Raw genomic sequence first — 26533 nt, forward strand, 5'->3', positions numbered from 1 at the left:
AAAACTGTAGATGTTTAAATTTAGTAAGAAATATAATATAGATATAATATAGATATAATATAGATATAATCACAAGAATAAACTATTAAAAGAGACCAAGGGCAACATGTCAACACAGGACCGAGAACATCACCGAGATCCTTCACAGGGAGGTAAGAACGATCAAATCTGTTCAGTTAAAAAACTAAAATATGTAGTTTTGCTTTTTAAAATGTATTTCTTCCGCATTTTCCTCGCAAATTTAGTCGTATCCAATTACCTGAGTGCATTTTGACTCCTATAATGGGTCACACAGAAGAAAAATAACAATGAAATCAACACATTTGAACAACCACCTCCTTGTTTCTACACTCACTGTCCATTTTATCAGCTCCACTTACCATATAGAAGCACTTTGTAGTTCTACAATTACTGACTGTAGTCCATCTGTTTCTCTACATGCTTTGTTACCCCCTTTCATGCTGTTCTTCAATGGTCAGGACCACCACAGAGCAGGTATTATTTAGGTGGTGGATGATTCTCAGCACTGCAGTGACACTGACATGGTGGTGGTGTGTTAGTGTGTGTTGTGCTGGTATGAGTGGATCAGACACAGCAGTGCTGCTGGAGTTTTTAAATACCGTGTCCACTCACTGTCCACTCTATTAGACACTCCTACCTAGTTGGTCCACCTCGTAGATGTAAAGTCAGAGACGATCGCTCATCTATTGCTGCTGCTTGAGTCGGTCATCTTCTAGACCTTCATCAGTGGTCACAGGACGCTGCCCATGGGGCGCTGTTGGCTGGATGTTATTGGTTGGTGGACGATTCTCAGTCCAACAGTGACAGTGAGGTGTTTAAAAACTCCAGCAGCACTGCTGTGTCTGATCCACTCATACCAGCACAACACACACTAACACACCACCACCATGTCAGTGTCACTGCAGTGCTGAGAATGATCCACCACCTAAATAATACCTGCTCCGTGGTGGTCCTGTGGGGGTCCTGACCATTGAAGAACAGCATGAAAGGGGGTAACAAAGCATATAGAGAAACAGATGGACTACAGTCAGTAATTGTAGAACTACAAAGTGCTTCTATATGGTAAGTGGAGCTGATAAAATGGACAGTGAGTGTAGAAACAAGGAGGTGGTTTTAATGTTATGGCTGATCGGTGTATATCATTTGTGTTTTGTTTTGATGCACTTTTTGATGTGGGTCACATGGAAAACAGTTTAAAAAACCCTGTATCAGGTTGGCATCGTTAATCTGGTCAGGATTAAATGTTTACTAAATAATAAATAAATGATTTAATACATTTTGCTTTGATCTTTACAGGATGAAAGTTAGGAGGCGGTGTCCACGTTGTCCGCGGCTCGTTCGCAGCTCAGCATGGCGTCACACGTGGCGCAGTTTTGGAGCCTTTTTATTCGGGATGCTGTTTGCCTCCGTGTATGGCATGATGGTGCTGTTCATGCAGAAGCAGGCGGTCTGGTACTGCATCATCACCACCGTGGCTATAGCCGCCCTCGCAGGATTCGGAATGGGCCTATCGGTCCATGTGCGCGCCAACGTCGTCCTCATGCTGCCCATGCTGTGCTCCAGTAAGAAGTCCAAACCAGTTGGGACATATTTTATACACATTACATTACAGAAATGACTTTCCTCTAGGTTTATTCAGTACGGTACATGTCCAAAAGTATGTGGACACCCCATTTTTGGCCTGTTTGCTAACATGCATACTTTTAAGTGTACTCCAGGACCTGCTCATATGTGGGTTACCTTTGACCACTCACTCCCAGATTCCTATTTGGTAATCCCCATGTTGATGTGGTTCTTTTTTTGTCTTGTAGAGGAAGGTAAAAAGTTGCTGCTCTTTCTCATCCTCACGATGGTGGTTCAAGGCCCTTTAAACAACACCCTGGAAAACTTCGACCGGGCAGCGGCCAGCGTGGTGTGCGGAGCCGAGTTAGCCATGAACCAAACCCAGCAGCTGATGCAGCGCGCCGCCACCCCACTGCTGCGTGAGTTCTGATTCCTGTGTATTTATATTCTGTAGATCAGAAATGACTGACGCGTGTGCTTTTGTGTTTCTGGTTTGATAGCTGTGCTGGATAAGGTGAAGGAGGTCAGCAGAAACGCATTCTCACTGGCGGGCCGAGTGCAAAACCTCATCAGAGCTCTCACAGAGTCCGTGCGGCATGTTGGTGAGATTTAGTGGGAATGAAAATTCATTTTTATTAGGGCTGTCACACAATAAAATTTTTTAATCATGATTAATCACGAATAAAGAACCAAATTAATCGCGATTAATCGACTGCAAAATAAGTTATGCACATTATTATTGCAGGAAAAGGTTTACCAATAAAAAAAGTAATAAAATGATGATAAAATTATTAAATCTAAATTATTTTTAGAAAGAGCCTATATAGAGTTCTTAACAGCTACCCATCTTTAAGCCAGTTATTTAGAATGACAAGTCTGTTCACATTATCTGGTAAAAGTGAGTGAGGATCTTTTCATGTTCGTAAACCTGCCACTGGAAACAGGCGCTCAGGGTTCTACAATCAACCATTTCTAGATGCAACACGTATAACATCATGTCGACCCACATCATTAACTATGTTAAAGCGTCTACAGTCCATTGCGATCCATTTAACAGCAGTGTTTGTAATATTCCCACGACGTGTACAGTCCATCAGCTTTCCATCCAAATTCCTCTGAAATAAAGTTAGACTGAGTCTGAGCTCATTTAGCCTGTAACGCGTATCCGTGCGCTCAGACGTCTGATGAGACAAAGGCGATTTGACCAAAGATATTGAAGTGTCAAAAGCAGACATCCCAAGTTGCAAAAACTCATTTCAGGGAGGTACCCCCGGACCCGGACCTCGACCCCGACCGCCCAAGCCCAAGAAAAAAAAAAAGCTAAAAAACCTCTCGCACACACCAAAGGATTATGGGCGATAACAGAACTACTATACTAAACTGACTGTACGCGTCACAAACACATTAATTTGTACTTCATAATGCACTAGATAGTGTGAAAGATAATAGATTTATGTTCCCTACATAGTGCACTAGATTGTATATTAGAAATATTTATGTTCCTTACTTAGTGCACTAGATAGTGTACTAGATAATAGACTTATGTTTCTTACATAATGCTTTAGGTAGCGTATTAGTTAACGGATTTGGGTTCCCTACGTAGTGCACTAGATAGTTTTTTAGATATGAATTTATGTTCCCTACGTAGTACACTAGATAGTGAATTAGACAATTGGTTTATGTTCCCTACACAGTGCACTAGATTGTATATCAGATCACGGATTTATGTTCCCTACATAGTGCACTAGATAGTGTATTAGATAACGCATTCATGTTCACTACATAGTGCACTAGAAAGTATAACTAGATGATGATTTATGTTCCTTACATAGTGCACTAGTTAGTGTATTACATAATTCATTATGTTCCCTACATAGTGCACTAAATTGTATATCAGATAACGGATTTATGTTCCCAACATAGTGCACTAGATGGTGTATTACATAATTAATTGTGTTCCCTACATAGAGCACTAAATTGTATATCAGATAACGGATTTATGTTCCCTACATAGTGCACTAGACAGTATATTAGACAATTGATTTATGTTTCCTACACAGTGCACTAGATTGTATATCAGATAACGGATTTAATACGCGATCGCGGAATAAAGTCTGTGTCGCCTGCGTGCGCGTGGGTGTGCGTGCGCGTGTGTGTGTGTCGCTCTTGGCCGCTCGTTCTAGATTCCGGGAGATTTTATTTGACTTGCGGGCATCAGGGAGCCGCTATGTATATGCAGGAGACTCCCAGGACTTCCGGGAGACTTGGGATGTCTGCAAAAGACTTCGATCAAATAACTGTAATTTTGTCTAGTGATGGTTTCTCACGCTTTTTAAAAACAAAAATGATTATTTTAAATACCCGATATTTCGCAATATGTAGCAGCAGCAGCAGCTCAAGTAATTTGTAACTCACGACCGCAAACTGTAAAAGACCGGTGTTATCGTTATACTGTATAAACACAATGTTACTGTGTTAAAGCAGCACAAATTACCGCAGAGACACGTGGCACAAATAAAACATAGTTTGATTAAAAATTATAATCTCGATTAATTAACGCAAATAACGACAGCCCTAATTTTTATATATTTAAATTTTAAGCATTTAGTAGACGCTCTTATCCAAAGTGACACAGTACTGTGACAGTATGTTGTCTGAGCAATTGAGGGTTAAGGGCCCAACAGTGGCAACCTGGCAGTGGTGGAACTTGAACCAGTGACCTTTTGATTACTAGTCCAGTACCTTAACCTCTAGGCTACAACTGAACGGATCCATATAGACTCACCACATGCAGGTGAAAAGAAGCGGTCGGCTACTGCACACACATAAACTGATGCGGCCGTAGCCTAGTGGTTAAAGTATCGAACTAGTATTTAGAAGGTTGCTGGTTCAAGCCCCACCACTGCCAGGTTGCCACTGTTGGGCCCTTGAGCAAGGCCCTTAACCCTCAATAGCTCAGACTGTGTACTGTCACAGTGCTGTAAGTACAGAGATGCTGTTTAATAGTCTGGCGTGTTCTTCTGTCCGGTTTCAGCACGCTCTCTGAGAAACGTGCTGCACTTCCTGGCGAACATCGGCGACGTGTGCAACGAGAAGATGGGCACGCCGTACAAAAAGTGTAACGCCGTGTTCGACGAGGGCCGTTCCGACTGCATGGAGCTGCTCTCCGTATTTTCCTTCCTCTGCCACATCGTGGACGGGTTCAGGCCTCTGTGCGGCCTGGCGCGTGGTCAGTATCTCAGGGTTAGAGTCTGATGAAAGGTGTGTGTGTGTCAGCACAGGACAGGATATAGAACAGGCATTTATTTAAAAGGAGAGTGTACAGGAAAGAGGGACGTAAATAAGTCGTGAACGGGCGGTGCTGTGAAAGGAAATGGAAAAAGCTCAGCGCCGACTCAGCGTTCACCACTCGGCTAAATCATTCATCCCTGGAGAGCATCGATTTTACACCACCTACACCGGGGGCGGCACGAATACCATTAACATTTAATTTACAATTGAGACTGCATACATTCAAGCTATTGAGGGTTAAGGGCCTTGCTCAAGGGCCCAACAGTGGCAACCTGGCAGATGTGTGGCTGAGCTACCACCGCTCCATTAAAACCAGTTACCAAACCAATACATTTACTCTGCAATACTAGTTTAAAGGTACAGTAGAATTAATATATCAGGCATTCACTGTCTGTTTTGCCACCATTTTATCCTGGTCAGGGTCACAGTGGATCTGATTCATTGGGCAAAAGGCAGGAAACACCCTGGATAGGTCGCCATTCCATCACAGCACACACACACTCACACAGGGTTCCATTTACCCGACTGCACATCTTCGGACTTGTGGGAGGAAACCCACGCAGACACAGGGAGAACATGCAAACTCCACACAGCAAGTACCCTGGACACCCGGCTGGGGAATCGAACCCAGGCCCTTCTTGCTGTAAGGCGACAGTGCTACCCACCGAGCCACTGTGCCACCCAGACTGTAAATTGAACAGCACAGTCGTGTGTTTTTGTTTATAGAAATAAGCTTCATATTAATAAGTAATTAATATTTATAGTTTATTGTTCTTTTGTGACTGAACAATCTGAATGTAGGAGTGTTTGTATTACCATCAGTACTTGATACGTAACGCACCTCTTCCTTAACAGTCGGCGAGTTTTTATGTATCCTGCCCTCATATATCGCCCATCATCTCAAAACTAAACTGTCTTACCGTGAGTACCGTGATTCTTTATTTATTACATAATTAAAACAGTTATAATACTGTATATACCCACTAACACTACAGTTTAATATTATTTATTTCTTATCTTTGTTTGTTATTCCAGCCATTATTGCTGCCTTCGATCAGATAAAGAAAGAGTTTGACTTCAACATGTCGGCCAGCGTTCACTTCCACCTGAACCTGAACAGCAGTCAGTCTGTGCAGGAAATGGCTCAGAAGATCATAGAGGAGGTCTCACAGGACCGGGAGCGATTTCTCCACCTCACGGCGGTTCTGGCGTACGTGGGTCTGTTCCTGCTGCTGCTCATGTACATACAGTGAGTCCAACAGAAACATCCGAACTGAGCATGTGCAGAATACAAGTGTTTAAAATATTTACAATATTCTGAACATCCAGAAAATCCAAAATACAAAAGACTGAATTCTGAATACAGTTTATTTATTATTTATAGGGGAAAAAATTTAATGTCAGAAGTTGGATTCTGCTTAATGGCTCTTAATAATAATAATAATAATAATAATAATGATCATAATAATAATAATAATAATAATGATCATAATAATAATAATAATAATAATGATGATAATAATAATAATAATAATAATAATAATAATAATAATAATAATAATAACAATACTACTACTACTACTAATAATAATAACCTAAAATAGTAATAATAAAAATAATAATAATAACATAAAATAGTAATAATAATAATAACCTAAAATAGTAATAATAATAAAAATAATAATAATAGCATAAAATAGTAATAATAATAATAATAATAACAGTTATAATAATAATATAAAATAGTAATAATAATAAAAATAATAATAATAACATAAAATAGTAATAATAATAATAATAATAATGATAATAATAATAATGATGATAATAATAATAATAATAACAATACTACTACGACTAATAATAATAATAATAATAACATAAAATAGTAATAATAAAATAATAATAACAATAACAACAGTTATAATAATAATAATAATAATAATAACAGTTATAATAATAATAATAATAATAATAACATAAAATAGTAATAATAATTATAATATAAAATAGTAATAATAATAATAATAATAAAAATAACAGTTATAAAAAATATAAAATAGTAATAATAATAATAAAAATAACAGTTATAATAAAAATAAATTTTTTTTATAATAATAATAATAACATAAAATAGTAATAATAATAATAATAATAATAACAATAATAACAGTCATAATAAAAATATAAAATAGTAATAATAATAATAGAAATTACAGTTATAATAAATAAAAAAAGTAATAATAATTATAATAATAACATAAAATAGTAATAATAATAATAATAATAATAATAATAATATGACAGTACTAATCCTAACAATATTAATAATACTATAATATAAAAATAATGTTATAATAGTAAAATAAAGTAATAGTAATAATATATAATAATTATATGTATAACATATAATAATAAATGTTATAATAAGACAACAGTTATAATAATAAATAGTAAATAGTAATAATAATGATAATAATACTATTACTACTAATAATAATTATATAATAATAATAAAATGATAATAACTGTTATAATAATAATATAAAATAGTATTATTAATAAAAAAAATATTAGGAACATTATTAATAATAATACTAATGCCTCAGCACCAAGCACAGAGTTTCTGAACTCCTCGGTGTTGCCACCGGTCGGCTGGGCGCCATCTAGCGGGCATAATTGGCAGTGCCTGCAGCAGATACTAATTGACCACCGTATTTGCAGGGTGGGGACCGGACTATGTGTGTGTGGGTGGGATCTTCATACGCTCTGTAAGGACTCTGATTGGCGGAAGAGACGCCTTTGCAGAATGCAGGGGCGAGAAGAGGAGGGCGTGTGTACACGTGTCGAAAGAGGCGCGTAAAGTGACGTGCTCTCCTCGGATGCAATCTGGTATCTCTCAGCAGCGGAAGACAAAACAAAAGAGTCGCTAATTCGGGAGGAAAATGGGGAGAAAATGCAAAAAAAATTAATAAATAAAAATAATAATACTAATGCTAATAATATATCAATAATAATAATAATAATAATAATAATAATAATTAGGGATGTCCAAATCTCAAAGATCGGAATCGGGGCTGATCAAGGCATTTTTAACTGATCGGAAATCGGCTTTACTAATGCCGATCATAACCCGATCTTTCGTTTTACGTCAGCATGTCCGCTGTGTGGAAATACTTTAAATTGGAAAGTGAAACGAGTCCAACAGCGGCGTAACGTCTGCAGTGTGAGCGTTTCACGAGGCGGTGGGAGCAGAGCTGCGTTCATTACTGTAGAATTTTACTGTTTATATGGTGTGTGAGTCCAGGATCACTCCGGTTTACTAAACAATAACTTTTAATCCAAGTATGAAAACTTCAGGACCATAACATACAGCTTTTACCAGTTTACGTGTTACAAGACTGAACGACATCTCAGTATCAAGCTCTCTGATTGGCTTAGTTATGTAACCGAGCGTCGTAGTGATGCACTCGCTTAATAAAGAAATAAAATACACGGTATATTCACTAATTGTCGGGAGCATTTAACACTTTATTAACTTCTTCTGTTATGGTACTGAATCGCGGACAGCTAGAGCCGAGCACGCTATCCCATGCACTATGGAAGCCCCAAAGGGTCAAAACACACTCACTTTGCGTAGAAACGTCCATCAAACCATCGTCACAATACAAGCACTTTAAGAACTGGCTTTCCTTCATAACAAAAGAGCCTGTCCATTTTATTTTGGTATTCAGGTTTTACTGTAATGCTCTTAAGTAACTTATTAGTTTTTTTATATTCAAGTTAAGCTGCTACACCACTTGTGAGTGGAGATTTTTGTTCATATTTAGTGCATCACTGCATTAAACAGAATTATGTTCTTTAAACAGTTCAAAGTAAAACTGTAATTATCTCACTTCATTTTTACTACAATGCTGCACTAGGTTTGTTTACTTTTATTTTGTAAAAGAACATTAAGCAATAGCTTGGATGCAGAGCTATTTAGTTGTTAAACATGTACATTGGATTAATTTGAATAACTGTGATGTACTTGAAGTGTGCACTGTTTAAACAGTGTTATCTAGTTCTTATCTAGACAATATCTAGAAAATACAAGTATCGGTTTGAGAATCGGTATCGGATCGGGATCAAAATTAAAGATCGGGATCGGGAACAAAAAAACTTGATCGGGACATCCCTAATAATAATAAATTATTTATATTTTTATTTCAGTTTTTTCCCAATCAATTTCTACCAGATTACATCACTGCATTTAGTCAAACAGTATAATCAATATTCAGCCATCAATATCTGAGCTCAGTGTTTAGCTCAGCCCTGATGTAATACTGCACTTAAACACTCAGATTGGATCACATTCAACACATTTTTAATTGAATCTAATGCTATATTTTATGTAAAATACACGATTCAAAACAAGCCTTTAAAGAACATCAGCATCCTGTGTGTTCTCTTTTATAGAACTTAAACATATTCAATTCCCTGAGCTCTGCTATGTAACTGGTGTATAATATGCGGTTGACTCTTGTACGCAGGGCAGTGATGTATAAAAGACGTTACCTACACGTGAACCATTTCAACAACATCTACATCACAGAGCAGTTTGTGGAGCTGGACCAGGAGCTGGAGAGAGAGGGGAAACCAGCCGTCTTGCCCCTCACTGAGAAAGAGACTCTCACCTACATCACACCCTGTAAGAATTAGGAACGTATACTGTATGTACACGGTATAGCCAAAAGTATTCGGACACCTGACCATGAGCTTGTCGGACATCCAGTTTCAAAAACAAATTGTGTGGTCAAATAAATATTGGCTGTGTTCAGTGCCATGACATGATGTGTTTGTCAGATGGAGAACCTTAAAAACCATCGTTAAATAATGTCGTTTAATTTCATTTGACTAGCTGGTGACTGTGAGAATGTAAACAAAGTTAGATGGACTGAATAATCCACTTTAATCCAAGAACTATTAAAAAACAGTACTGAGGTGCAGCGGTAAAGCACGCTAGCCCACAAGTGCTTGCGAACAACCAGCTCATCCGTAGAGGTTCCTCATTACTGCTGCAGTCGCGACCTCTGCTGGCTAGTCAATGGCACTGCACATAGACGGGAGATAACAGAGATCAGTGCGCGATATTTACATTTACATTTCCGACATTTAGCAGAGGCTTTTATCCAAAGCGACTTACAGTACTATGGCAGCATACTGTCTAAGCAATGCAGGGTTAAGGTCCTTGCTCAAAGGTCCAACAGTGACAACCTGGTGGTGGTGAAGCACTGATATTCTGATTACTAGTCCAGTACCTTAACCTCTAGGCTACAGCTGGATCTGAACGGATCCATAAACACTCACCACATGCAGGTGAAAAGAAGCGGTTGGCTACGGCACATGTGCTTACAAGCTGTTGTGCCACAAAAGAAGCAACAATCATTCGTCGATAGTAAAGGTGCTGATTCTGGACCAAGGGCTTATTTTTTTTTGACTCAGCAACCTTTGACATGGACTGTATTTCTGTCTCCTCCTTCCAGACTCCCTGCGGTTGATGGCTCGAGAGAAACGGGCTCTTATGACCAGCCTGGTGTCATTGCTCCGGCACTTGGCGATGGGCGGCGTGATTATAGCCCTGGACCTGATGGTTTTTTGGATGTTTGATATTCTGCATCATCATGCTCAGGAGGAGATTGTGGCTCGAGGTGAGAGCTGGTAAAGCTTCCACTTCCAAGTGTGAACACGCTGTCCAATATTTTCTGATATTTTATATAATAGCACTGTTATTTGCCTACATACATCGCAAGTTCAAATCTCAACTGTGCTACTGGCCAGTCGGGCGCCTGTATGGACTGTAAATGGCTTTTCTGGGGAAGGAAGGGTTGTAGGGATTACTCATATCTGCTGCAATCACGACCTCTGCTGGCTGATCGATGCTGCTGCTGCACAGTGAGACGGGGGATAATGGAGATCAGCGCATGACACTCCGTGCATCATATGGATCTCCATACAAGCAGTGAGGGTGGAGGAGTCGTAATCGGTCGTGTCTGAGAGACCGAGAGACACTTATAGGCCGGATTTAGTTCCATCCGATTTCCACCTTTTTGGACGCTCAAAGAAGCGTGAAGGGAAAGAAGATTTTCATGTGATGATGATGTGAAAGCAGCGCTGCATCAGCGGCTACGCGCTCAACCAAAAACATGTTTTGCTGACGACATTAAAAAGTTGGTACGACACTGAAAAATGCATTGGAATGCGACGATGTAGAAAAGAAGAAGAACCCTTGTATAATTTGTCTTACAGGACACTGTCATGTGTGTGTGTGTGTGTGTGTGTGTGTTTCCAGCTCCCGTACTTGTAGATGTTCAGGTGAACGGATCAGGCTACTCTTCTGATATATTCAGAGATATTCTGATCTCGTTTGACATCCTACAGAAAGCGAACATCACGATTCTGAGTAAGAAGTGCCTGATGGAGCCTCTGGAGCCGGAATACATGAGCTATCTAATCATAGGTACTGAGAGCTTCCATCCTAATGCTGTGTGTTAGTATTAGTGGTGTATTAGTGGTGTGTTAGTGGTGTATTAGTAGTGTATTAGTAGCGATCTGAGGACACCTAGTGGTTAAAACTCTCACTTTATATTACAAGGAATTCGTCTAGGTGAGAACATACGTACATGTGTAACATATATGGGAATTTGTGCCCATTCAGTAAAAAGGTCGTTTGTATGACTGGGTGTATGACTAGTTTTATATAATAACAACAACAACTTTTGGTTAAGATACTGGACTAGTAATCAAAAGGTTGCTGGTTCAAGCCCCACCACTGCCACGTTGCCACTTTTGGGCCCTTGAGCAAGGCCCTTAACCCTCAATTGCTTAAACAGTATACCGTCACAGTACTGTGGGTCACTTTGGATTAAGGCGTCTGCTAAATGTCAAAATTGTAAATGTAAATGTAAATAATAATATAATAAGATTAATTGGAATAATAATAAATAATAATAATAAAGTATTATTATTTTTTAATATAATTATTATGTTTATTTTATTTTATATTTATTCATTTTTTATTCCAGTTCATTCCAGAGCCGTTTAGTGGGGCTGAGGTCAGGGCTATAATATAATATAATATCAATAATAATAATTTAAAAAACAATAATATTTTATAATGTTATTATTATTTTTTATTTTTTATTTTTTAATTTTTTATTTTAGTTCATTCCAGAGCTGTTGAGTGGGTATAATATAATATCAATAATAATAATAATAATAATAATAATATTAATAATAATAACATAATAATATTAATTATAATATTTATAATAATAACATAATAAAATATTATTGTTTTTAATTATTATGCATTTTTATTATTCTTATTTTATTATCATTATTATTATTATTATGAATATATTTTTATTATTAATTTTATTATTATGATTACTATTATTAATATTTTTTATTATTGTTATTATGAATATTTTAACTATTATTATTATTAATAATATTTGTATTATTATGATTACTATTATTAAAAATAATAATAATAATAATAATAATAATAATAATACATATTTTATTTACTTTATTAATATTTTTCTGGTTCATTTTAGAGCTGTTGTGTGGGGCTGAGGTCAGGGCTCTGTGTATATAATATCAACAATATAATACTATTATTATTATTATTATTATTAATAATAATAATAATAATAATAATGGAGTTTCTTTAAATCGACTTTCTTCATGTCTTTATAGAGCTTTGCTTTGTGTACAGGGGTGCAATCATGCTGAAACAAAAAAAGGGCCTTCCCTAAACTGTTGCTGCAAAGTCATAAGCACCTCATTTCCTTTATATAATTGATTTAATACACCTGTTAGTTGTGGCTGAAACACATGAATGTAATAACTAGAAGAGGCATGCAAACACATTAGTCCATATAGTGTGTATAATTATATACGTTTATTTAAAATGAATTAAATTTCGCTTACATTTCTATATAGAGACCAAACCACGTGCATGTTTATAACCTCTGTGTGTCCTTGTGTCCGTCTCCAGGCTTTCTTTATGGCCTTGCCTTCTTCCTGGTGATCGCTGGAAGTTATGCGAGACGCCTACAGAGGTCCGTGTGTGCGCAGTACCACCCTCAACGCGAACGGGTACGAGAACTACAACCACTTCCCTGTTCCTCATAACCTGACTGTACTGAAATATACAGCACATACTGCTGAACTGGCTCATTTATTCAGAAACAACACAGCATGTGACCGGATGTTTATGCACAACTGAAACTCAAACTTTGCATAAAAAGCGTGGGCATTAATATGGAACCGGTTCCCTTTTTTGCTGCTATAGCAACCCTCACTGTTTTCGGAAGCTTTGCATGAGGTTTCGGAACACAACTGCATGAAGTTATTTAACCACGAGGATGTTAGTGAGGTTAGGCAGTAATGTAGTGTTATATGTAGGGCTCTATACTCAATACTCGGGGAAATGTGCCACATTTCACATCAGTCATTAAATTACACTCATAAATCTAATAACAGAATAAATAGAAGCTACGATACACAGCACAGCTACCGTAATAGTTGAATGTAAACCTAAAACATCCAGCAACTCGAGACTTCATGTTCTGTCTGAAATACCAAAATTCTCGTCCATGTTTTGACACAGAATTGGTCATTAGTTACCGGAGTCGTGTTTTTAGCTGCTCTAGACTTCCACATCTTATTTTGACTAACGCCAAGTTCACACTACACAACTTTCAGAGTTGCCGGGTCGCTGTACAGTTCACACTACTCAACTGGATCTCTTGTAATCGGGAGACTTTTGAGTCGTTGAGGTTTTCACACTACACGACTGATGGGTGATAGGGGGTCACACACTACACCGTCAATCACCAACTGGAATCACAGGCGAGCTTCTCTGCTCTCCCAAACTACGTTTTGTCACAAAAACACACGCGAGAAGTGACGAGGGGTTTAATGATACCATGTCTAAAAATACACGTCAGCAAGTAGCGAGCGATCAAAGTTTGTGTGCTGATGTGCAGCGTAAAAACAAAGAGGAAAAATAAATGATCCCGAGTGGATTTGGCTTCGTGAACAGCATGGGGCGTCTGTTCTTTTCTGTAGTGAGTTGGAGGTTAATAAATATTTTTTGCAATGCAGCGTGTCTATTATAGTTTGGCGTGGACGATAAGGTCAGAAATACTGTAAAACTTGTGTGTGTGCTGATGTATTCTGATAGAAACTTTATTACGCCCCTGTACCATGTTTTTACACTCTTCCCCAGGGTTTCCAAACCTCGTATCTTGTGTTCTCACTGGCTGTAGTTCAACACCGCACTCACTGCCAGACAGCCGACTGATCCATATATCTAGCATGCTAAATATTTTTGCTCAGTCACCGAGTGTTCGACGAGCCGCTCGGATTGAGTTGTTGAGTAGTTCACACATAGCGCTCGAGAGCCGAGTTTCGATCGCCGAGCAAACGCCGAGTTGCTCCTGAGCTGCCACATCTAGGGGCGACCAGTCGGCGACTGAAAATCAGGGCAAAAAGATTCGGAACTCCTCGGTTCAAAACTCGTCGTTGCCACCGGTCAGCTGGGTACCATCTAGCGGTCGTAATTGGCAATACCTGCAGCAGACACGTTTCAGCTAGGGGGGTATAACAGGGGTGTCAAACTCATTCTAACCGAGGGCCAAATCTGCATTAGGGCCGATTGTAACGTATCCTGCTGTGATTGCTCTTTGCCGTTTTTATTATCTTAGTGTCTTTGTACAAAAAAAAAACAGCACAATGTGATCCAGTCATGACAGCAGAAAGACGCTGTTTAATTATTCACTAGTGTAACTTTGCACCTCATTTTGGCAGTTTGCTTTATAGCAGCTATAATAAATGAAACGATTTATACACACTGAATCCCTGCAGAATGTTTCTAAATAATCCAGCGGTCTGTTTGTTCAGATTTACAGAGAGAGATTAAACATTTACATCTGCAGCATTTCTATTTTTATTTATCCTCGCTCAGGGGCCCAATAGTGGCAACTTGGCAGTGGTGGGGCTTGAACTAGCAACCCTCTGATTATCAGTCCAGTACTTTCACCACTAACCCACCCACTTCAGGATGGACATATTAGCCTAGCGGTTAAGGTACTGGACTAGTAATTGAAAGGTCGCTGGTTCAAGCCTTACCACTGCCAGGTTGCAACTGTTGGGCCCTTGAGCAAGGCCCTTAACCCTCAATTGATTAGATAATACACTGTTACAGTACTGTAAGTCACTTTGGATAAATTGGCTGTGATTCTACACACACAGATAACTCTACACTGATCATGCATAACATTAAAACCACCTCCTTGTTTCTACAATCACTGTCCATTTTATCAGCTCCACTTACCATATAGAAGCACTTTGTAGTACTACAATTACTGACTGTAGTCCTACTGTAGCTTAGTAGTACCCTGTTCTTCAATGGTCAGGACCCCCACAGGACCACCACAGAGCAGGTATTATTTAGGTGGTGGATGATTCTCAGCACTGCAGTGACACTGACATGGTGGTGGTGTGTTAGTGTGTGTTGTGCTGGTATGAGTGGATCAGACAATACCGTGTCCACTCACTGTCCACTCTATTAGACACTCCTACCTAGTCGGTCCACCTCGTAGATGTAAAGTCAGAGACGATCGCTCATCTATTGCTGCTGTTTGAGTCGGTCATCTTCTAGACCTTCCTCAGTGGTCACGCTCGCCCATTTTTCCTGCTTCTAACATCAACTTTGAGGATGAAATGTTCACTTGCTGCCTGATATATCCCCCCCACTAACAGGTGCCGTGATGAAGAGATCATCAGTGTTATTCACTTCACCTGTCAGTGCTCATAATGTTATGCCTGGTCGGTGTATGTGTGGTGTATTAGTATGTAATACTAGCATTTTAAATTCTACAGTGGTAGTGTTGTGTTAGATAGTGGTTCAGAGCAGTGGATGTTATTTTAAAATGGCTTTTATTAGTAGTTTATTGTAAGTGAAAGCTTTCTTGCTAATTATACACAACCATGATTATTCAGGCTATGCTAACAGTGTAGGTTTGACCAAAAAAAACCACTGAATAAAACAACAGGGTTGTTTTGGGTTCGACTGCGTGTATCTGCATGTACTCGGTGGAGTAGGAGGAAATGGAATTCGGACTATTCAAAGAATGTTACGCATAGTGAAAATTCCTCAGTTACGCCTTTTCACAGCAGCAGAGCCGAATGTACTCGGTCAGTAACGGCGGTCAGCATCTGAGCAGTGATCCGTCTTCATCAGTCTTCACACTGGAATGTTTTTAAAGCACCAAATTCCAGTAGTTCCAGTTCCATTAGTAATACACACGCTCACTAAATGAGATAAAATGAAACTGTGATTCATAACTGTAAATATGACGTAATTTAATGTAACAGGTTAAAAGCAAAACACTGCAACTCACTTCTGGACTTACACAACACATAGTACACATAGTTTTCCTGATGATCTCTCGAATTACAACCCAAAAAAGTAAACTTTCTCACAATACGAATACTATCAGGCTCAGAAATTTCTAATTAAACAAAAAGCTAAAAAATTAGGCATGGAAATAAACAATTTAAAACATTTTTATGACCGAGAATTATAAGCTGTGCACTAAACAAGAAATAAACACTAGTCTTTAGTGGATGAATAAAAAAAATTGATCATTTAAGAACACTGTACAGAACATACAGTTGCAAAAAATATTCAACCCCCTCAAAGAAAAGACAATGAGGATTTAACTCATCGTTAATACAACCATGTTACAATGATTCAATCCCATCATAATTACGTTTACATTAGCAGCATTTATTCCAACAATTATGTATTACAATTATGACAATTCAAACAATTGAGGTGCCCAACAGTAGCAACATGGCGCTGGTGAACCGGCTTGAACTGGCAACCGTCTGATTACTAGTCCATTACCGTAACCAATCAGCTCCTCAAGATAGATAGATAGACACGTGTACAGCCCTCCTTCTCGCCCCTGCATTCTGCACAGGCGTCTCTTCCGCCAATCAGGGTCCTTACACAGCGTATGAAGACCCACCCACCCACACATAGTCCGGCCCCCGCCCTGTAGATACGGTGGCCAATTAGTATCTGCTGCAGGCACTGCCAATTATGCCCGCTAGATGGCGCCCAGTCGACTGGTGGCAATGCCGAGTTTCGAACTGGGGAGTTCAGAAACTCGGTGCTGGTGTGCCCGAGGGAAATTATTGAATAAATTCATAATAGATATAGCAAAGAAAGAATAAACACTGTAGAAGTACAACACTACTGTTGATGTTAAAATCTACTACTCAGTAGAACCTAAAGTTGGGTTGCAACATGATGAAACCATTGAGACTTAATAACCAGGCTTCATTTGCTTAAGCTGTGATGTGATATGTAAACACCACACAGAGAGTCAAGTGTTCAATGTGTGTTGCAACCATGATGAAAACTAAACTGCTCACGAAACTGCTCACGAAAGCTCACGAAAGGCAGCGAGGGGCCGTTTAGGTGGCGCAGCGGTAAAATACGCTAGCACACCAGACCTGGGATTTCGAACGCATCGTATCAAATCTCAGCTCTGCCATCCGGCTGCGGCCACATGAACAACAGTTGGCTGTTGTTCAGATAGGGGTGGGATATTAAAGCCGGATTGGGACTGTATCATAACTAATGCAATTATGACCTCTGCTGGCTGATTGATAGCGCCCTGCGCAGAGTCGAGGAATAATGCTGATCAGGGTGTGGCTCTCTGTACACAAAGCTGATCAGTATATGAACTCGCCTTGCGCAGGTGAAAAAAGGCAGTCGGTACCACACACGTGTCGGAGGGGCATGTGTCAGTTGCAAAGCTCCTCAGTCAGCGGTGGATGGTTGTATCAGTAGAGGTGAAGCGTAACGCAGTCAGGGTAACCTTTAACATTTCTAGAAACAAAAAAATTGGGTTTTAGAAAAAAAGAAGTCAAGAAGAGTTATAAATAAACATAGGAACAAGAAGTATATACATATACACACATGTCTGTATGCTGTAAAAATCTTAAATATAAAAAATAAAGACTAAAACTATAAGTATAAAAACCTCTGCAATAAAGGAGACCAGGCCAGGAAAAGTTTCCCCTATCAGACTGAAAGCTGTCGTGTAATAAGGAAGAGCCATTCGAAACTGCTGCACAATAGAGGAAACCCAACTAAGAATGGGAACTGGGAGTGACTAAATGAAGTATTACTTCCTCTTGGTGGGTCACCAGACCCCAGCAACTGATTCAGAATGTCGATGCACGGCTGCTTTTCAGTCTTTCTGATTCCTGCCGTGTCAAGCCCACGTTAAATAACGGTGTTTGCTTACATAGACAAAAAAAGACAACGTACAGTATAGTGATATTTGCTGATGATTTAATACACATACACGATCTCTGTGTGATAATACGAATATAATTAGGCTCATTCATTCATTCATTTATCCGCTTATCCAATTAAGGTCCCGGGGGTGGGGGGGATTGGGTGCTGGAGCCTATCCCAGCTTTTCAGTGGGTGCAAGGCAGACAGTAACACCCTGGATGGGACGCCAGTCCATCGCAGGGCACACACACACATTCACCTATAGGGCAATTCAGTGTCTTCAATAAACCTGACTGCATGTTTTTGGACTGTGGGAGGAAACCGGAGCTCCCGGAGGAAACCCACACAGACACAGGGAGAACATGCAAACTCCACACAGAAAGGACCCGGACCACCCCGCCTGGGGACCTTCTTGCTGTGAGGCGACAGTGCTACCCACCGAGCCATAGGCATGAAAATAAACTATTATGCATTTTTATAAAACAAGAATTATAAACAACAGTTGTGGATGAATAAAAATACTATAAACTAAATTTATGAAGAATTTATAAAGGATTTAGAGGTTTTGCCTTAAATAAAGTCTTTTTTAGTTGAATGATGCAGCAAATATTGATTGATAATTTTTTTGATCCCCAAAGGGAAATTGTAGTGTTACTAGGCAGCTGTAGCCTAGTGGTTAAGGTACTGGACTAGTAATCGAAGAGTCGCTGGTTCAAGCCCCACCACTGCCAGGTTGCTGCTATTGGGCCCTTGAGCAAGGCCCTTAACCCTCAATTGCTTAGACTGTATACTGTCACAGTACTGTAAGTTGCTTTGGATAAAAGCGTCTCCTAAATGCCAAAAATGTAAATGTAAAGTAAAAATGCTGCAGCAGCAATTCACAATGATCACATCACATCAATTAAACATCACACAACGACACGTCAATGTAATGCAAGGAAATAAAATAAAATTATAAAGTAATGTAATGCCAAAATAAGACATAAAAATCTAAAAAAATATAATAATATAAAAAATAAGCCGCTCAGGTGGCGCAGCGGTAAAGTACACTAGCTCACCAGAGTTGGGGTTTCGAATACATCGTATCGAATCTCAGCTCTGCCTTTGCGACTGGGCTGGGCGGCAGCATGAACAACGATTGGCTGCTGTTCAGGGTTAGAGGGTAAAAAGTCAGATCATAGGTCCTCATAACTGGTGCGACGGCTGACTGATGGCGTCTGCACAGGGCTGAGGAATAACGCTGATGGGGGTGTGGCCCTCCGTACACAGTGCCTGTCGGTGTATGAACTCGACTCGTGCAGGTGAAAAATGCAGTCTGTACTGACTGTACGTGCCGGAGGGGGCGTATGTCAGTTGAGAGGCATGAAGGGTCGAATCTGTATAGAGGACGCAATCAGGGTAATTGGACACGACTAGATTATATATATAAAAAAAATAAGAATATAAGTACATCTAACAAAGAAACAAAAAACTAAAGGGGTAAAGCCTAAATGGTGCAGTTTATAGACATCATGTGTGCAATTCTATACTAAATAAACACAGAAACTAAATGCTGCAGTGTGTTAGAGTAGCAGGATAACTCCACTTACTAATGAGCACTTTTTAAACACTTTATTCCGTGTGTGTATCTGCATTTCTGTTGCAGGAGAGGATCCTGCACCTCCGTAGCCATATCCTGTCTCAGCGTGGTTCGTTCTGGAAAGCTTTGCGCCGAACAGTGACCAAAGAAAAGGAGGACCGAGGGAATGGCAGCGTACTACAGACCCTGGCGCGGCGGTGAGTCGTCTCGATACGGTCGTAAGCGGGATTATCGCAAGGCTGTATTTGGAATATGTATTTGGGGGGACCGGTCAGATATGGTTAAAATGCCCCCAGCCCCTCACCCCTTGTTCGGTGCATGGCTACAGCACTGGATTATCTAATGTTTAGCTGATGGATGACAAGCACTTCAAACTGCTGATGGTTAAGAGACGTACACGTAGCTACAATATCATGTACCTGACCTCAACAAGTTCTATAGTATAATATAGTCATAAATGATATAGTCATAAATAATATAGTCATAAATACTGTATATCATGCACAGAGAGTCACACGCTGATCTACATTATCCCCTGATCCGCCAGCAGAGGTCGTAACTGCAGCAGATATGAGGAATCCCCTCTAGCACTCCCTCCCTCGAATGAGCCAATTATTGTCCTTATAGGCGCACAGCCTGTGTGCCAGTTTGTATTATTGCCGTGCCACCTGAGCCCTAGATTTCCAAAAAAACATGTACAGCTAATTTAATATTAGCAAAATAATAATAAAAGTGACTGAATTAGGTAAGTGAGATTAGGAGCGGGTGAAGCTTATCCAGTAAAGTCTTTATGAGTCAACATGTGTGTGTGTGTGTATGTTTGCAGTGTGCCAGGTGGAGCCGCTATAGCCAGATTCCTGGGTGTAAATGATAAGTTGTGTCTGGCGTGTGGGAAAGCGCTGCAGGTCAAGGACTGTGGGGAGGTTTACATCTGTTCTACTCCCAAGTGCTCAGGTTCAGTGTTACAGTTCTAATGAAATACACAGTGAAAATAATGTAAACAATTAAAACCACCTCCTTGTTTCTACACTCACTGTCCATTTTATCAGCTCCACTTACCATATAGAAGCACTTTGTAGTTCTACAATTACTGACTGTAGTCCATCTGTTTCTCTATATGCTTTGTTACCCTCCTTTCACCCTGTTCTTCAATGGTCAGGACCCCCACAGAGCAGGTATTATTTAGGTGGTGGATCATTCTCAGCACTGCAGTGACACTGACATGGTGGTGGTGTGTTAGTGTGTGTTGTGCTGGTATGAGTGGATCAGACACAGCAGCGCTGCTGGAGTTTTTAAACCTCTCACTGTCACTGCTGGACTGAGAATAGTCCACCAACCAAAAATATCCAGCCAACAGCGCCCCATGGGCAGCGTCCTGTGACCACTGATGAAGGGCTAGAAGATGACCGACTCAAACAGCAGCAATAGATGAGCGATCGTCTCTGACTTTACATCTACAAGGTGGACCGACTAGGTAGGAGCGTCTAATAGAGTGGACAGTGAGTGGACACGGTATTTAAAAACTCCAGCAGCACTGCTGTGTCTGATCCACTGATACCAGCACAACACACACTAACACACCACCACCATGTCAGTGTCACTGCAGTGCTGAGAATCATCCACCACCTAAATAATACCTGCTCTGTGGGGGTCCTGTGGGGGTCCTGACCATTGAAGAACAGCATGAAAGGGGGTAACAAAGCATGCAGAGAAACAGATAGACTACAGTCAGTTATTGTAGAACTACAAAGTGCTTCTATACGGTAAGTGGAGCTGATAAAATGGACAGTGAGTGTAGAAACAAGGAGGTTTTCATGTTATGGCTGATCAGTGTAAATAAAGCATTATCAAGGACTCAAAGCCTTTATTACACCCCCCAGCACGTACACACACTTACTCTCCCCATACACACACACACACACACACACACACACACACACACCCATAGCTGCTAAAGACAGCAAACACCACCCCCATTGCACCACAATTATAATCAATAAAATGAAAACACATAAGCTGCTGTGATAAGTCATGATTCCCTGTTTGGTAATGGTCTTGGTCTGGTTTTCACTGTTTGGCCTGGACCCCTCAGTTCTGACCATAATCTTGTCGGACATCCCATTTCAAAAACACATGGTATTAAAATAAAGCGACCTTTATATGATCGTTTCAGCTATAGAGAAAGCTTCTCACATTAAATTGAAGTATATCTGTTGGAATTTGTGCCCATTTCATCAAAAGATGACATGATTTGTTTGGCTGGACACTTGAACATGTTGATGTGTTGATGTTCCAGTTCAGTCCAAAGCACCAAAGTGGGGCTGAGGTCAGAACTCTGTGCAGGATACTGGAGTTTCTTGGTTTTTAAACTGAGCTTTACCTCATGCTGGAACAGGAAAGGGCCTTCCCTAAACTGTTGCTACAAAGCTGAAAGCATATCATTTCCTTTATATAAGAAGTACTCATGCATATTAGTTGTACAGTTTGTTTTACATGACAGATTGACACTAAGCTAAGAATGTGATCTGTGATGGCTGCAGCTTGAGTATATCTTTATAAAGTGTGTACTCTGTGTGTGTGTGTGTGTGTGTGTGTGTGTGTGTGTTAGGGTGTTTCTGCAGAAAGTGTTTCAGTATAATGGGGAACATCTGCGCTGTCTGTATGGGGCCCCTGACATTCCAAGAAGATTCTGAGCATGAGCTGTAAGTCAACTCTTATTAACCTCTGCAGAAGCAGCGCTGAGCTTCAGCTGCACACAGTGTAAAAGAAAACGTCTCTATATAACTGAAACGAAACCCTGCAGGGGGCAAAGGTTTGTGTCCACTGCCAGTTTATTTACCCAGTAACACCGCTTGAGTACACAGTAGCCTTTCGGATCCGTCTTGTAGTGTTAATTAGTGCAAATTGGCGTTTTGTCAGACAAAAAAGTCCAATGGTAGTTTTTCTTAGATTGCTGTAGCTCTGTAATGCAAAATGTATAGACAATATACACAGATCAGGCATAACATTATGACCACCTTCCTAATATTGTGTTGGCCCCCCTTGTTCTGTATATTCTGACACCTTTCTATCAGAACCAGCATTAACTTCTTCTGTTGGATCGGACCACACGGGCCAGCCTTCGCTCCCCACGTGCGTCAGTGAGCCTTGGCCGCCCATGACCCTGTCGTTCCTTCCTCGGACCACTTTTGATAGATACTGACCACTGCAGACCGGGAACACCCCACAAGAGCTGCAGTTTTGGAGATGCTCCGACCCAGTCGTCTAGCCGTCACAATCTGGCCCTCGTCAAACTGGCTCAGATCCTCACGCTCGCCCATTTTTCCTGCTTCTAACATCAACTTTGAGGATAAAATGTTCACTTGCTGCCTGATATATCCCCCCCACTAACAGGTGCCGTGATGAAGCTTCACCTGTCAGTGCTCAGAATGTTATGCCGTCACTTTACTGAGACAAGACTTTCTTTTTATTTTATTTATTAGGATTTTAACGTCATGTTTAACTCACTGTGGTTACATTCATGACAGGACGGGTAGTTACTCATTACACAAGATTCATCAGTTCAAGTTTAATGTCGAACACAGTCATGGACGATTTTGCATCTCCAATTCACCTCACCTGCACGTCTTTGGACTGTGGGAGGAAACCGGAGCTTCTGGAGGAAACCCATGCAGACACAGGGAAAACATGCAAACTCCACACAGAAAGGACCCGGACCACTCCACCTGGGAATCGAACCCAGGACCTTCTTGCTGTGATGCGACAGTGCTACCCACTGAGCCACCGTACCACCCTTCCAGTGTTCAGATAAGAACATTACACAGACACACACTGTACTGTATGTGCACATGACTGTTACTGGATTGTCTGTTTAATAATGTGGCATTTTAATCCTGATTTTCATTCTGAATCCGCTACCAGACTTGGCACAGCTCTTCTATATCCATCCGGGCTTGGGACCGGCATTGAGAGTGACAGTGCGCCATTCTAGACATTCATGTCCATGCAGACGTCCAAGTAGGCGACAGCTCTGCTGAGATTCGAACCCTGGATCTCTAGATCTGAGCAGTAGTGAGCTAGTGTACTTTACCACTGCACCACCCACGCTTCTGATATCAGTCCCTCTTCTAAAAGCTGTTTATCATTCTTTGTTCTGTGTGTTTAACTCTGCTGTATGCAGTCAGAATCTCTACTGGGTTGCAAATGCATCATAAAAACAGCATCTTTTGGAGACGTAGCAAAGACTGCACGTATACACTGTACACAGACATCAGAGGTGTGTCTAATAATGCGGCACAGAGTATATCAAACCCTCATTAACACACTGTTTTCGCAAGAAGGTCCTGGGTTTGAGTCCCAGGTCATTTCTGTTTGTTTGCATGTTCTCCCTATGTCTGTGTGGGCTCCCAACTTCAGTTTCCTCCTCCGGTACAAAGAGATAGCTGAACTGATTAATCATGGGTAACCTGGAACCAGCTGAATGGAACCAAAGAAACAATGGAACAAACACACGGCTATCTCATCCTAATGTCAGTGTCCTGCGATGAACTACACACTGTGTGTATTATATTTTAGTGTGTGGGTGTGGGTGTGTGTGTGTGTGTGTGTGGGCGGGTATTTGTTTTTCTTCCATTAGCGGTTACTTTACTTTAAATGAATATATGCGCTTCACCCCGTGTTCATTGTTCTCTTTGTGCTTATGTTGCAGAGACTCCAGTGATGAGGAGCAGGTGGATCTGTGGGTAGGAACCTCAGACAATACCAGACACAGAGGGTATACATACATACATACATACATACATACATACATACATACACACATACATACATACATACACTGACTCACTGTCCATGTTATCAGCTCCACTTACCATATAGAAGCACTTTGTAGTTCTACAATTACTGACTGTAGTCCATCTGTTTCTCTGCATGCTTTGTTAGCCCCCTTTCACCCTGTTCTTCAATGGTCAGGACCACCACAGAGCAGGTATTATTTAGGTGGTGGATCATTCACAGCACTGCAGTGACACTGACATGGTGGTGGTGTGTTAGTGTGTGTTGTGCTGGTATGAGTGGATCAGACACAGCAGCGCTGCTGGAGTTTTAAACCCCTCACTGTCACTGCTGGACTGAGAATAGTCCACCAATCAAAAATATCCAGCCAACAGCGCCCCGTGGGCAGCGTCCTGTGACCACTGATGAAGGTCTAGAAGATGAGCGACTCAAACAGCAGCAATAGATGAGCGATCGTCTCTGACTTTACATCTACAAGGTGGACCGACTAGGTAGGAGTGTCTAATAGAGTGGACAGTGATTGGACACGGTATTTAATAACTGCAGCAGCGCTGCTGTGTCTGATCCACTCATACCAGCACAACACACACTAACACACCACCACCATGTCAGTGTCACTGCAGTGCTGAGAATCATCCACCACATAAATAATACTTGCTCTGTGGTGGTCCTGACCATTGAAGAACAGCATCAAAGGGGGCTAACAAAGCATGTAGAGAAACAGATAGACTACAGTCAGTAATTGTAGAACTACAAAGTGCTCCTATATGGTAAGTGGAGCTGATAAAATGGACAGTGAGTCTAGAAACAAGGAGGTGGTTTTAATGTTATGGTTGATCATACATACATAAATAAAGTATTTTAGCTCTATATGCAGTTTATTGCTCATTGTTTCCTGTGTTACTGTTGTTCCTGCTGTTTTCAGTGCTTTCTGGGTGACTGCTGGCTGCACTCCTACCTTTATAATAGTCTCTTCACCATAACATTTAGAACATTTTTGGTAGCCAGTGTTGCTGTAGACCAACTTTTTGGACGTATACAATAATTAAATAAGAAACGAAGTAAATAAAATAGAAATAAAAGCTCATATAGAGAAATAGTGACAACTTGATTTGCTCAGACTTGAACATATTGCTTTTACATTTTCATTCTTTGTTGCTGCCATATTTGAAAGCCATTTGTGTCTGTGTGTGTGTGTGTGTGTGTGTGTGTGTGTGTGTGTGTTTCACTGACAGGGCCAATAAAGACCACTCCCGTGACCTAAATGGCCAAAACATAGTTTAGGAGCTATGCAATACACAGATGACTGGAATCGGCTCAGCTCTGTCCAACAATAAGTTGTTGTTCAATAAGAAGCCTTAAATGTAACAGTATTTAATATTATTGTTATATGTTTATGTTTAAACCTAAATATAATGTTCTATACAATCTGTATCCTTTACTATGTTGTGTTTATCATTTTATCAGCTGGCCATGATACTGGTATTGTCTCAGGTGGTCAGAATGTGGTCAGACTGGTTGGGTTTTAGTAAAATTGTGTCATTCCCCATGCCTGCTGTATTGAGGAATGATTGGTATGAGAGGTTCCTCATCCTATTGGGTTATCTTAGGATCTCTACATCCATCTAGAAGAGGATTTGCTGCAGGCCCAGACGTGTCATTGCAAGACCAGAGCTCATATTATGCAAGCGAAGACCTTGTCATCTTGTTCATGCTGTAATAAAATAAATATAATGCAGTGAATGAGTGAAATAATAACAAACAGACAGTCAGAACTGCAACTTACTGCTCAGTTAGCTGCAGTTCAGAGTGAATCATTATTTAAGGAGTCGTTTAGGTGAGTTTGAAGAGTCGATTCACAAGCACAAACCAACAGAGCTCAAGTTTTGCTCAAGTTGCCACATTTATTTTGT

At 40.2% G+C, this 26533-nt stretch overlaps 1 protein-coding gene across 3 annotated transcripts; it reads left to right on the forward strand.

The window, feature by feature from the left end:
- The first annotated feature begins 34 nt into the window (after positions 1-34).
- On the forward strand, positions 35-26358 carry dcst2 (DC-STAMP domain containing 2). Of its 3 annotated transcripts, XR_010011274.1 has the most exons (17): positions 35-152; positions 1318-1583; positions 1833-2003; positions 2085-2186; positions 4619-4813; positions 5731-5796; positions 5911-6124; positions 9408-9565; positions 10401-10565; positions 11207-11374; positions 12920-13020; positions 19893-20023; positions 20653-20780; positions 22435-22528; positions 24535-24600; positions 25856-25984; positions 26231-26358. XR_010011274.1 is itself a non-coding variant. In XM_062991695.1 (16 exons), exons 2-16 carry the CDS (start codon positions 1319-1321, stop codon positions 25902-25904), a joined length of 2073 nt encoding a protein of 690 aa, XP_062847765.1. In that variant the 5' UTR covers positions 35-152; position 1318; the 3' UTR covers positions 25905-26052. The 3 variants fall into 3 exon arrangements, 1 of the variants encoding a protein (XP_062847765.1); XM_062991695.1 differs by lacking the exon at positions 26231-26358 and having other exon boundaries at positions 25856-26052; XR_010011275.1 differs by lacking the exons at positions 20653-20780; positions 26231-26358 and having other exon boundaries at positions 25856-25881.
- Positions 26359-26533: the final 175 nt, after the last annotated feature.

This window comes from Trichomycterus rosablanca, chromosome 3 (genome assembly GCF_030014385.1).
Source record: "Trichomycterus rosablanca isolate fTriRos1 chromosome 3, fTriRos1.hap1, whole genome shotgun sequence".
Classification (NCBI taxonomy): Eukaryota; Metazoa; Chordata; class Actinopteri; order Siluriformes; family Trichomycteridae; genus Trichomycterus; species Trichomycterus rosablanca.